The following is a 14,604-nucleotide window of genomic DNA, read 5'->3' as shown; positions in this document are numbered from 1 at the left end:
TGAAGTCAGCAATTGTAAAGTGAAATTCTGGCTGTGCCATTTAATAACAAGGCATTTAATAATTCTTTCAGTTTCCTCATTGTAAAATAGTTACAGGGTCATTTTAAGGATTATAAGAGATGATAGACTGAAAGGACCTTACATGTAGCACTAAACAAATAGTATCAGTTTCTATTAGTAATTACAATAGTGATGCAATTCTTTTTTTAGGAAGGAATGTTTTATAATAATATTTAGCTGCTTCATTATCATCTTTATCAATTACAAATGTTTATTTTTGTGTGTCCAGTGATTCTTGGCATGTTAGTCCTGTTACCTGACATAATGTTTTGGTTTAGGAGAATGAATGTTTGATCATTGGTATTTTGGCCTCGTTGATTGATCTGGTAGTTAAGAGAGTCCACTGATTAAAAAAAAAAAAAGTAAAGATAGAAGCATCTGATTTATTTAGTGACCTTGTCCAGTGATTCGTTTAAAAAAATTCTTAATGTTTATAACCTGTATTATCACTCTCAGGTGGTTCAGTTATAGTGGTGAACAAGATAGAGGTTGGTCATGTTTTCATGGCATTTAAAGGCAAATAGCAATGGCAGTGCAAAACGCTATATCAAGGAAGAATTTAATTCCATAGAAATATGTAGAAAGAGGAGATATTCTTTTTTATTCCAAGGGGGTTTTGAGAGAAATTATGTTTGAGTTGAGCTTCAGTGGGAATTAATCAGATGTATACAACTGTAACTGAGTATCTAGTTAAATTTTATTATTACATTTTCTTAAAATATAGAGACTTTCAGTGATTAAATCAGTTACTCATTTGGTTGCCTTGTGACAGTTTTATAAAAAAAAGTATCCCTATTTTATTTTATTTTAATTTCATAAGGATTTGAGAAATGTATGGCCTTGCTGTGCAAGCTTCAGAGAAATATTTTGTCTCCCTGTTGGAGACCCATGGTTGCTTCCAACTCATCTCTAAGTTAGTTTTGAGCGGGTCAGTGCAGTGGGAAAAACCGCTAAACTACTGACATGGAAACATATTTTAGTTCATTTCTGCTGTTATTAGCATCCTGGTCAAATCCTGTCACTTCCAATGAGCCTCAGTTTTCTGATTTATATGCAATGAAGCAGGGGAATTAGAATGTGTCCCAACTTTTATTTAGCTCTATGAGTGATCATTATGTCCATGATGAAACAAAACAGAGCTCAGGTAGAGGTTAACCTTCCCAAGTTTACAGACCTGGAAGTGGAGGAGCTTTTTTCTTTCAATCATTAACATGTGCTCTTTTTTCTTTATGCTACAAAGTTAACAAAAATCTAAAGCATAAATTGTCCACGGTCACATTCTAAAATAAGAATAGCATTTTACATGCATTTTAATCTATTTAGACTAGTTTCACAGACTGAACATTTTTTCAGTTGGAATAAATTTTCCATATTAAAAGACTTTGAAAAACAGTCATTCTTCCCAGTGTGATGGTGCATGCCTATAATCTCAGCAGTTCAGGAGGCTGAGGCAGGAGGATCACAAGTTCAAAGCCAGCTTTAGCAACTTAGTGAGGCCCTAAGCAACTTAGCAAGACCCTGTATCTAAATAAAATATAAAACGTGCTAAGAATGTGGCTCAGTGGTTAAGCGTCCCTGGGTTCAGTGCCCAGGTCCAAAACAAATAAGTTATTTTTCCCTTTTTGTTTGCTTCAAGTAGATCAGTATATATACATGTGCATACACATGTACAAAATTTTTTTTTAAATGTGATCAACTATACAGTAAACATTCCTTGCAACTTGTCTCCTTCACTTATCAGTGTACCATGGGAATTCCTCCCAACTCAGTAGGTATAAACCAATTGTTATTTCAGTAGCTATATAACATTTCTTGATATAAATGTTTCCCAGTTCATTTAGCTCTTCCTTGCTGACAGATTTTAGGTTTTTAACCACTTCCCTAGAAACTATGTAATAATCATCCTTGTTATAATTTTTTATTTTTATGTATCTATAAGATACATATTCTCAGAAGTAAAATTCCTGAGGCAAAGGATATATAGTTTTAATTTTAATGTAAATCTAGATTGTTTTCCAAAAGGATTAGTATCCTTTCACATTTGTGTCCTCAACTGGACGTTATCACTCTTTCAGTTTTGCCAGTCTGATAGTTGAAAAGATGGTATATCATGAATTTACCTTCCCTTTATAAAGGGAAAGGTTTCGTTTAGTGAAATTAAACTGCTGTTGCTGATCATTTGTATTTTCCCTTCTGTGGGTGGTTTGTTCATATTCTTTAATTGTTTTTCTTTTGTGTTGTCTTTTCTTCTACCAAGGAGCTTCATGTATTTTACAGTTGTTAACCGCTTCGCTTGTCTAAGACCAAATGTCTTTAAATTATTTTATGCCAGTATTTTTTTCCCCTTTGATTCTTATGAGAACCTTTGCCACAGGGAGTTTATTTTTAATAGTCTTATTTATTTTTATAAATTCCATGTTTCTTCTCTTGTTAGAGATTTTCTTTGATTGGGGGATTACACAAGTAGTCTCCTAAATGTTGTTTGGATTTTTGTTTTTCCTAAGGAGTTTTGCTTTGGTACTTCTAGAGTTTATTTATTTATTTTAACAATTTCTTTTCTCCTAGGTATATAGCTGTGATAATACTATTTATTAACCACCCAACTTTTTCCCACTGCACTGAAATACCATCTTGTTTTAAGTTAAATTCCCTTTTATGTAATTTTCATTATGTATATGCAGAGAATAAACATCTGTATGATGTAAGAACTTACTATTCAATTCACATAGTATGACTTTATATGGTTTTTGGGCAGGACTTGTTTGGTCTCTCAACAATATTAATAGATTCCTTAATAACAGTCGTTTTTAAAAAGTTCATATCTTTAGTAATTTGGAGTTATTGCCCCATTGCAAGAAGAATTCTTACTACACCTCAACACTCTTCCACTTCTCCTAGCCTGTTATGTGTAAAAAGAGAAAAGCTATTAATTCCTTTTTTTTCTTGTCATTTCTATTAGTCTCTTGGATTTTTTAGCTATTCAATTCTATTTTATTTTCTATTTGAATTATTGTCAAATTTCTAACTAAAGAGAAGTACTAATAGTGATAATTGGCATGTCCTTTTCCTGGTTTTAGTGAGAATGTTTTTAGTATGATATTGTTATTGATTTTATCACTTCTAGTTTTGCAAATAAGAACTCAGTTTATTTTCTTTTGTAAACTTTTCATCTCTTTCTGAAAGAATGTTTGATGTTTAGCTCATCCTTGAAACTAAGCAATTTTACCAGAATATGTCAGTGAGTTTTTGTAGGCTACAAGACTCAAGTCTAGTCCCCTCTTGTAACATTTATTCTCTATATTGATAATTCTTTTTATTTGTGTATTCAGAATTTGTAAATTAAAACCCAACAAAACTAAATATTTTATAATTCTAATTATAAAAATTAAAACACATTATCAAATAAAAATTACATTTATAAAGATAAACTTTAAACATATATCACTGTAATGTAAATCATTAGATTAGTTAAAACAAAATGTCACATTAAGCATTACCTAAAATTAAAAAGATTAACTTTGACAAAAAGTAAGTAATATTATTTTTTACTTTTCATAAAGGTATAATATTAAACCCCTAATCTTAGCCGGGTGTGGTGGTGCACGCCTGTTATTCCAGAGGCTCAGGAGGCTGAAGCAGGAGAATAGTGAGTTCAAAGCCAGCCTCAGCAAAAGCAAGGCGCTAAGCAACTCAGTGAGATCCTGTCTCTAAATAAAACACTAAATAGGGCTGAGGATGTGAATCAGTGGTCGAGTGCCCCTGATTCAATCCCCAGTACCAAACAAAATCCCTAGTCGTATAACAGTGTGATTGTTATGTAGTAGATATTTTTATGTACAGCTACGTCCAACAGCTAACAGCTTTTTCTGACTGTATTAGTTGGGGGAGGTACAGTTTTAAACTAATTCCATATTTTCCTCTGACCCCTTTATATTAATACCAGATATAAAAGTATCTGGTTTGATAATTTCAATGAGATATTTTGGAACAACTTTTTAAAAAATAGGAACATATATGTTTTATTCAATCTGAGTGTAGATTGTATTTCTTTTTTTTTTTTTTTAAATATTTTATTTATATTTTGGTTTTTGGTGGACACAACATCTTTGTTTGTATGTGGTGCTGAGGATCGAACCCGGGCCGCACGCATGCCAGGCGAGCGCGCTACCGCTTGAGCCACATCCCCAGCCCTGTTATTTCAAGGAAGCTTGTGCAGTCTGTCTTCTCTAGTTTCTTCAAGTACAAGTTGTAAATTCACACGGATACCTGTACTGCTTTTGATGCTGTCTTGTCCACAACACACCTCCCTTAGGAGATAAAATTCATTGAACATCATTTTTCTCTCTTCTTGAAGATTCTGGAGGTAGACTTGATCATTCCCTAGACATCACCTTGGCCCATTACAGATTTTTAATATAGACTGCTGTTGTTTGACTTTTCAAGGTGTAGGCAGTGGAGCTTTCTGACATAAGGAAAGGGAGAGAAAGAAAAAGGAAAGAAGGGAGGAAGGGAAAGGAGAATGAGAGAGAAAGAGAAAAGAAAATGCCCCTTCCCCACACAAAGGAAAGGAAAAAAGAAAGACAGAAACTAGTTAACTAACTGGTGATTTGGTATTTAATGGTAGCATGGAATACCAAAAAATGATGTTGTGATCACTACTAATTTCTCTTTCTAAATCGGTGACATATTCTTTTGTCATTTGCTTAATACTTTCTCCATTTCTTTTTTTCCTCTGGGATTTTTTACTATTAGATTTCTTGGATCTCTTAGTTCGCTTCTCTCTTCCATAATAATTTTTATCTTCGAGTTGTTCTCTGTCTTGAGATGCTTTGTCCCCTTGATCTGCATTAATGATTTAGTTCTCAATAGTCAACAGGATTACCTCTTTCAGTTTGTGTAATAATCTTTACAATTGGTATCTTTCTGTGGTTCTTGAAAGTCTCTATATACTGTAATAGAATCTGCTGAAGGACCATTATTTTCCAGCTCTGATTGTAGCCCTAGTTGTCATGGTTAATGTTACTAGTCCACTGCCATTCCAAGAAGCCATCTGTCCTAGTACTGTGTAATCTTGGAGTTGCTGGGTCTCCCCGGGTACTCTGCTCTGTGTCTGTTAGGCAGTCCGGTGAAGCTGTGAGGGTTGGGCAGCAGAGGAGGAGGTGCCACAATCTCTATGCCTTTAGGCCCAAGGTCACCCTACCAGCCGAGGGCACCAAGAGGCTGCTCCACTCCCACGTTCTCCCAAGAATGCTCAGAGACAAGCAGAACCCTCTGCCAGCCTCAAGTGCCAGGGTCCAGTTGGCCCACAGTACAATCCCCCTGCAGATCACCTGTTTTCGAAAGGATCAAGCAGATGCTCCCAGGACCATGCACACGCGGGCAGGGGCCTCGCTGGCCGCCCAGGGCAGATCACCCTCCGGGAGCCGCAGTGACGGGGCACTCTCCCCAGGACTTGCCACCACTGGTCCCTCTGCCCTCGCCAGGCAGAGATGCAGAAGAGGTTTCTCCTTCAGATATCCCCGAAGAGCCTTTTCCCTGGAGTGTGCCCTGTAGGTTTTGCCTGCTTCCCCAGAGTGGCCGCTTCCCAGCTCCAGAGAGGTAGTGGAGAGGGATCCCGGGATGGGGAGGTGGCAGGAGCACACTATGAGTCCATCAACCTCCCTAGAAAGGTTTTGCTTCTGTAGAACCATTTCTAAAGCTAGAGATGGCTCAGATGAGTGGCTTAGAGATTTATGAGAAACCAAACTTTTGGGAGCAAAAATTTTAAAAAATAATATTTTTTTTTTTCTGTGATTCATTTCACAAAGAGGCCATGCTTTTCTCAAATTGGGGGAGGGGGTAGTTTAATAATATTAATTATTACTATTATAACAATATACTTTATATAGCATATATTTGAATTAAGTATAAATAAAACTGATTTGGGAAGCATGATTATCATTTGTGTAGTGGTAGAAGAAGAGACATTTAGATTACAACCCATTTTTACAAAAGACTTCAGGGCCATTTATAACTTGAACACTGCTTTTTTGTAATCCACATAATCTTCAGATATGTTGTGGATCTGTGCATTTAAAAGATTGTTTCTTTACTTTAGAATGCTTATATATGTTCTCTAAAATAATGTACCTCTCCTTTTCCTCCTATACTCTCCTCTTCTGATGCATGGTTACTTAATAAGGAAGCAGCAACATAGTTTTAAAAAAAAATCCAGATGATGTCTTGTTTTTAATGATAAAAATGCAATTTTTCTATTAAAAGGTCAACATGATTGTGTGACTATAATCAACAATTTCTTTCCACGAGAGAGACTGGATTATTACACTAAACCCCAGGGACTGGATAAAGAGCCAAAACTGCCTCCAAAGTTGGCAGGCCCATTGCACAAAATTATCACCACAACAAATCTTCATCCTGTCAAGGTAGGTTGTGTTTGCTTTTCATTTCAATATTGCTTCAGAGTTTGAACTGCTCTTATTATATGGGATCATAATGGTCTGGATTTGAGTTTTGTAGATGTGGAGTTTGGAGTGGGCCCCTTTGTTCATTAGATTTCTTGAACTAGTGCATTCGGTTGAGACCTAAGAGATAGTAGGAGCAACAGGTTGGAGCTGGAGGAAAGGCCAAGCAAAGAGTGGGGCCCACATGAAGCCGGCTTCACACCATTGTGTTCTGCAGCAGGTGTGGCTCCAGAGTGGCCAGTGAGTCAGGCTTTTGTATTCATTTCTGGAGAGAAGAGACAACCTCCCAGGTAGAGACAATCGAGATGGCTCCCATTGAATGAGGAGAAGAAGGAGGCCACTCTGAGCCTTTTGCAGCCAACACTTTGAGTGCCCAGAGCCTGATTTGCAAGACTGTTAGAAAGGCTCCGAGTAGTGTTCTGTTGGCATCTACTATTAATTATCTTTCTAGGAAGCATGAACATATTTTTAATGCCAATGATTCTTTGATGATTTTAAGTAATATAGTTTTTTCAGCAGTCAGTCAAATCAAGCAGATTGTTCAACTTTTAGACCAACACTTAAGTTCAAATCACATAACTAGGATGCTTTAAGGATCATTCCTCACTATTTTCACTGCTATTTTCTTTGGATTCGTCATTTTAGAAACAACAACAAAAGTTGCATAAAAAAATTATGAAGAAAATGGTACTTAGAATTTACCCTTTTTTAAAAAAAAAAAAAAAATTGCCTCTTTTGTGTTAGTGTCTCCTTCCCTCCCAGCACACATTTAGAAGAGAGAACTCCTGGGAATAGCAACACCTCTTTGTCTTTGACACTCTGGTGTGTTGCAGGCTGGGCTGGGAAGACAGGTTTTTCATATGGATACCATATTTCTTACTGTAGAGAATGTGTGTGGTTTTATAATACCTTTGTTCCTCTTTGGCATGAGTATTACGGGGAATTCTAGTTTAGGTGGATTTGAAGAAGTTTCCTGTATTTTTCTGACTCACCAACTCTTTTGTTTTTTTATCAGTACCAGGGATGGAAGCCATAGTCTCTCATGTGCTAGATAAGCAGTCTACTACTGTGTTATATCCCCAGCTCTGGATTTACTGACTTTTATATCTACATTTCTATGCCATTCGACTGCAAGAAGGTTCTGGAATAATTTTTGATGTTTACATGGAACCTGGTCTCTCAGGTTTAAAAAAATCCTAAGAATTATTCTACTTTCAGATATCTTTAAAGGCATATATTTTGAGTAAATTAGATTAAGGGCATATTTATACAGGTAATAAATTGCAAAAGTATATAATCTGAAATATTCCACATAATATTTTTGTATCACATAGTCTTATGAAAGGAGGCTGTTATATAACCAGAGTAACGTCCTTCAGACCTGACTTTGCTTTTTGTAGGTATAAACAATCTATTCACTTGAAAATCTTTCTTTTATCCATACTTTGGAGATAAAACTGGCCAGTTGCTTTCATTGTGGCCCACTTTTATTATTTTATTTCTTTTCAAGCTAGCCTGGTTCTTCCTAGTGAGTATTATAAAAAAGTAACAGGCAACCACTGTCTAATGTCAAATAGCTTTTAAAATAAGCGCAGAAATTTCTTCAGTATGCAACTTACCTTTCCATTCCCTTGCACGTAACATAGCTGAATTTGTGTCTAGGTTAAGTGGCTGCTATGGTATTAAGGATGTGTTTGTTTTCAAAAGGGACTTGGGGAATTATGCTGATACCCAGAAAATCAAGGTTATCTAGAGAAAAATAAATAACAGAAAAACAGAGCTGAGCAAAGTCTCTACGTGGAAAGGAGAGAGGTATATATAGAGCAATCCTGTTTTTGTTTAGTAAGATGATATTCAAGCCCCAAATTGTTGATTTAGCAATTTTAAAAATGAAATTTGGACTGTATCTGTAGTGGTAGAGTATGTGTCTAGTCTGCATGAAGCCCTAGGATTGATCTCTAGCACTGGAAATAAAAGGGGGGGGGTGTAAAAATGAATTCAAAATTCATGAACATAGTTTCAGGTAGCACCCTTTTGAGAGTTAAGATTCAAATAGTTTTTAATGCTGAAAGGCATATTTTTTTTCTCTTGGTAATTAATAATAAGGATTCATTTTAAAATACTTCAAAATGCTGCAGAGGGGCTGGAGTTATGGCTCAGTGGTACAGCGCTCACCCAGCATGCATGAGGCACTGGGTTCGATCCTCAGCACCACATAAATGTACAATAAAGATACTGTGTCCACCTAAAAAAGCTTAAGAATAAATATTTTTTAAAAAATGCTGCAGAGATGAAAAGGAAGGAAACTAGCACAAATATTCCTTTGTGTACAGCTATGTAAATGTTTCAGTAAATGTATGGTAATGGTTCATTACACTAAATTTAATCTTAATCTGTGTATACATAAGAAATGTGGGACTGAAAAGAAAATGAAAGGTAAATAAAAAAGAAATGTGGGCTATCGTATTTCTTTGTAAATATTTGCTCTATAAAATAAGTGGCTCGAGACAAAAAAAACCTCATTAATCTGGGTTCTTTTTGAGATTTTTTTAAAAAAGAATTCCCACTTGTAAGTTAAGAGCTTGTACTTTGATTATAAATGCTATATATAAAAATATTGAGCAAACAATTTTAAATGATTGCAGTAATCAGAGATGTAAATAAGCTAACTAATGAGTCTTCTTCACAAATTAATTTTGATATATATTTGGTAGGGGGAATAATCAATAAATTGACCACTAAGTATTCTGATTATACATACTTACGTCTAATAATTTATTGTTATTAAGTGTTGGATTTTAAGAAAAATCCTAGGTTATATATAAAACTAGTAGTATCAAGAATAAGTGAAAATCCTGTTTTAGTTTCTCCTGTCCATTTAATCTGTGTTAGGAGGCTAGGTGTAGGTTTTATTTAAACTAACAACTGATCTTTTTTCATTCCTGAAGAGAGAAATGTAACTTACTAAATCTGCTAACTCTTATTCCCTGACATTTACAATCCCTAGGATAAGTATTTAGCTGGAACATGTAAATTAGTAAGTACTGACTGCATACCCTTGTGGCTATGTTATATACATGTTCACCATAGGTCCCCATGCAGGGTCTCATACAGACCCAAATTCAAGTAATCTACCCTGTAACAAAGCCAGAAAGAAACATACTCCTCATTACACTAAATTCAAGCTTAATCTGTCCATTCATAAGAAATGGGGTAGTTAAAAGAAAATAAAAAGGTAAATGTAGAAATGTGGGACTTATAATGTGTAAAATTTGATAATTTTTGACTTTCCACTTTTTTTTTTTTTTTTTTGGTAGCAGGGATTGAACTCTGAGGCACTTGACCACTGAGCCACATCCCCAGCCCCATTTTTTTTTTTTTTTTTTGTTTTGTTTAGAGACAGGATTTCACTGAGTTGCTTAGCACCTTGCCCCATTGCTGAGGCTGGCTTTGAACTCGCAATTCTCCTACCTCAGCCTCCCGAGCTGCTGGGGTTACAGGCATGTGCCATCATGCCTGACTTCACTTTCCACTTTTAAAATTACTTATAGTTTCTTCCTTGACCTAATCTCATTAGTGTAGATAATTTGAAGCATCTTTAGGAAAATTTCCTCAGAGAAATATAGTTAATTGGAAAGAAAAACAATTTCATTTTTAGACTTTTTATTGTAAAAATCTCATTTTCTTATAATTAATAAGAATAATGAGAATTATACTTATAATCATGAAATTATAGAGTTCAGTAATGTTAACTAAGAAGAGTAATTGCTCAGTGATTTGATTTTATACGTAAAGATTGTACAATGTGCCACGATTACTCTAGAGGCAGTAAAACCATGTACCTGAAATGATGTACTAATACCTTGGTTCAGAGAGATGGCAGATCATATTTTACTTTGATATTAAGAGATACCATGGTGTTAGGGTTCTTGTGTATTAGTTTTATTACTTTGGCAATTTGCATTCTAATTTGGACTAGTACACTGACTATATGATCCTAAGAAAGACTTTATTGTGTAATCTCTTGCAGTCAACTAACTACCCAATTTGTAAATTGAAAATATCTCATGGAATTTCTAAGTTCTCTGGAATTTCTTTTAGATCGTGATGCTTGTAAATGAAAATCCTCTGCTGGCAGAAGAAGCAGCCCTTAATAAGTGCTATAAAGTGATGGATTTGATCTGTGAGAAATGTATGAAACAAAGAGACATGAATGAAGTATTAGCGATGAAAATGCATTATATTAGCTGTATCTTTCAGAAATGCATTAACTTCTTAAAAGATGGAGAGAATAAATTGGACACACTGATCAAAAGGTACTGTTTTTTCCATGTCTAGTATAAAATACAGACAAGTAGGATAATATTTTAATATATAAAAACTAGTTATAAATGTCAAAATTAAGTATTTTAGCAGCATTTTCTATTGTTGGGATCACATTTAGTCTGCAAGAAATAAGAGGACAATGTTATACTAAGATTAGTTTTGTAGGCTTTGCAGTGATTTTTTTGTTATCCTTGGTTTACACATGAGGAATCTGAGGTTGAACAGTATGTATAAGATCAGGCAGCTAAAAAATGCCTAAGTGCAAGTGTGAGGTTTAATGGTGTTGGTGCTGGAGGTTGTACTGAGGACTCAAAATGGCATTTAGGGTATTTCTGTTGTATCTGAGAGAGCTGAGTGTTGTTCTTGTTCTCTGACCACCAGAGATAAACTTTTCTTGCAACCTTACTGAGAAAAGGGAACCAAGTCAGAAGAATGTGACTCAATGAAAGTTTTCATTCTTCCTACAAATAACTGACATGGTAATAAGTAACCAGCTTATCTGATAACAGTGTTTAAACTTTTTCTGGTGGGTCACCTTTGCCTGTGCATCTCAGAACCTGGAAACCTGTAAAGGCCTGAATTGCAGGTTGAATTGAGTCATCTTCATTATTTACAGAGATGATGAAAATCTTACACAACAAAGAAGAAACTACTAAAAGCTATTGGGTTCAGCTATAAGGAAATGCTTAGTGATTGAACTTCAATATGTCCTTAAAAAATATCTTTCAGCTTGTTAAAAGGCCGAGCTTCTGATGGCTTTCCAGTGTATCAGGAAAAAATCATTAGAGAAAGCATCAGAAAATTCCCATACTGTGAAGCTACACTCCTACAGCAGCTGGTGCGAAGCATTGCTCCCGTTGAAATTGTAAGGCTCCTTCCTCTTAACCAAGTTTACAATCAGTAAGACCTAGTTTCTATGCATTGTATTGTTAAAGATGAATTTTTTTTTTTAGTATTTATTTTTATTTTCATAAAGTTTTTAGGAACAAAAGTGGGGATAAGTTTGCCTGCTAAACATGTTCCTGTTTGTTCATTTCTCCTCTTGTGGTCTTCTTACATTTTTATAGCACTCAGTTTAATTATCAGTGTTTCCTTATGTAGGAAGGTAAATGGTTATAATAGACACTTAGGTTTTAAATACATTTGTGAAACCTGTGCGGGTGGGTACATATCTACTGTTTAATACAGATGAATACATGTACACTTGTAGCTATTAAGAATTACTGGTATGAGGTCTTGCATCATGTGTAGATGATAAGGGGTGATGGTATCTAGACTGTGGGTGTGTAGCTGAATAAGCCATGAGAAGGTTCATTGTAGTTCTTAATCTCAATGTATATCCCAGCTTCTTATTTTCCACCTTAGTGACTCTGATTAGGAACTTTCCATACTTAAAAAAACAAAACAAACAGAAAAAAACCTGTGAATATTTCCCACATATAGGAAGTGGATTTTGTTAACTTTTTTGTCTGTTTTTTAAAATTACTGGTTGTCCTTTTGCCATATATTTAAGTTGTATGTCTTAAGACATTCTCTGTCTTCCTTATTTTGAGTAGATTTCTGTTCAGTTTATCCATCCCATTCATGCTTCATATATTTCAATCAAATCCTTCTTAAGTGTCAGCTGTTATTTCTCAGTCAAGAAACTGATCCTAAAACCAGTCCCATTCCTTACATGTTCTCTCCTGGCAATTTGGCTTCATTCTCTAGGCTGTTATATCATTCTCAGTGCAGAAAATCGAGATCTAGGCTAGAAGTGAGTTCCAGGGGCTCCTTTGTACATTAAGAATTCACCTACTATGAATCATGAAATGGGTAAGAAGATTTCATAGAGTCCATGCATTAATTTATTCATGAGAATTCCGCATCTGTTTCACACAGACTCTTTTTTTTAACTTGTTCTTTTTTACATATATATGATAGTAGAGAATATTTTGACATATTATACATAGATGGAGTATAACTTATTCTAATTAGGATCCCATTCTTGAGGTTGTTTATAATTTGGAGCACACAGAAATTCTTTACTCTTCCATTTTAATATAGTTGGCTATTTGGTGTTTAAGTCTTTGAAGATAAAAGTGAGCAAATTGTGAGGTTAATTTATTAATTATAAATAATTATAGATATGTTTTGGCGGCACATATCAAATTCCAACTAAATGCCTTAAATAGATAAGGGTTTATATATTCACATATACTCAAATGCTCAGGTAGGCAGACCACATCCGGTGCATGGCTCAAAAACACTTTCCACCCCCAGTTTTCCTTAGCTGTGTGTAGGTCCTCATACTCATGCTGATGTCTACACGTTCACGATGCTTTTGACACTTCCTGCAGGCTCACATTCCCATCCCAGGCAGGCAGGAAGTCCAAAGGGGCCTATAACTAAAACATATAAGCTCTCCCAGACACCCTCTGTGTCATATGACCACTCTCAGCTGCACAGGAATCTGGGGAAATGAGTGTTTTGTCTTACTCCTGCTGCTTTAAACAAAATTATGCTTGTGTTAGTGAGAAAGCTGGAGAAACTGACATCAGAAAAGGAACTAGTATAGGCTGCTGTGGGGGGGTTGCAACACTAACAAGTGCTGGCTGGCTTTCTACCTTCATGGGAGAAAACAGAAAAGCTTAAACAGCAGCCCAGAGGACTTAAAAAGTCAAAGCAGGTCAGTGTAGGGTACAGCAATTCATCTTAGCCCCACATGATAGAATAATATGATTAAAGTTTACAGAGTACGATGATTCATATTTACCGTAACAATCTAAGTCATCAAGAAAAGGTTCATAATAAAGTTAAGCTAGTACTTAATACAATTTAGAAAGATGTTTCTTTTTAAAATTTTTGTTCTTTAAGAGTTATATAATCCACTCTCTGGAAAACTTTATTTTGAATGCTTGTAGTTGAGTGTCCCAGATAGCTACTGTTTACTGCCTAATAGTTTTGGTTGTACCACAAGTTCTTAAGCCTCTGAGATAATGCTGACCTTTTCCTGTAACACAAGGTTCCCAGGGCTGCTGCCCTGAGGATCACCTGTTGCTTTCTGACTATTCATGCCTGGGTCCACTTGTGCAGATTTTGATTCCTTCTGCCTGTTTTTTTTTTTTTAATATTTATTTTTTAGTTGCAGTTGGACACAATATCTTTATTTTATTTTTATGTGGTGCTGAGGATTGAACCCAGGGCCTCGCACATGATGGGTGAGCACTCTACTGCTGAGCCACAATCCCAGCCCTTCTGCCTGGTTTTAATTCCTGGGACTCTGGCTTCTGCCTGTCACAAAGCTCAGTAGGAAGTGTGGCACATGGCCAAATTTAAGAAATATTACTCCAGCATTGCAGCAGATTATGCTGTTACACATGTTTTGCTATATCCATTGCTAATGGGTATTTTAACTTTTAAGAGCCTAGCTTCTTTCTCTGATTTTATAGCATACATTGAATAAAGCTTCCTGTTTGTTTCCGGGCTGAGTATCTTTTCATAAAAGAAGCTCTGGCACCTAAACAAATTCTTATTTAACCAAGTAGATAACAAGATTTTGTTTAACAGGAAAGTTCTTGTCACACATCAGTGACAAGAAAGATTCTCGGTGGTTACTCGTCTGTTCCATCATTAATTTTTCTTTGGAAGTAGTAGTTCACATGAACAGCCATACTCCTAGGAAAATATCCTTTGGTTTTACCTTCAGTTTTATCCATGCAGATATTAGTGTGTTGATGACTCCTACAAAAGTCCCATTTGGAGGGGTATTTTGAAT

At 35.4% G+C, this 14,604-nt stretch overlaps 1 protein-coding gene across 1 annotated transcript in view; it reads left to right on the top strand.

The window, feature by feature from the left end:
* Positions 1–14,604, top strand: part of Ankmy2 (ankyrin repeat and MYND domain containing 2) — a 35,705-nt gene that overhangs the window by 14,029 nt on the left and 7,072 nt on the right. Inside the window, exons 5-7 of the mRNA XM_026408226.2 lie at positions 6,322–6,482; positions 10,623–10,837; positions 11,577–11,712. Coding sequence (XP_026264011.1) covers positions 6,322–6,482; positions 10,623–10,837; positions 11,577–11,712 — 512 coding nt within the window. The remainder of the gene's footprint in view (positions 1–6,321; positions 6,483–10,622; positions 10,838–11,576; positions 11,713–14,604) is intronic.

The sequence above is a fragment of the Urocitellus parryii genome, chromosome 3 (genome assembly GCF_045843805.1).
Source record: "Urocitellus parryii isolate mUroPar1 chromosome 3, mUroPar1.hap1, whole genome shotgun sequence".
In the NCBI taxonomy this organism is placed as follows: Eukaryota; Metazoa; Chordata; class Mammalia; order Rodentia; family Sciuridae; genus Urocitellus; species Urocitellus parryii.
This window is presented reverse-complemented; position numbering and strand designations above follow the sequence as displayed.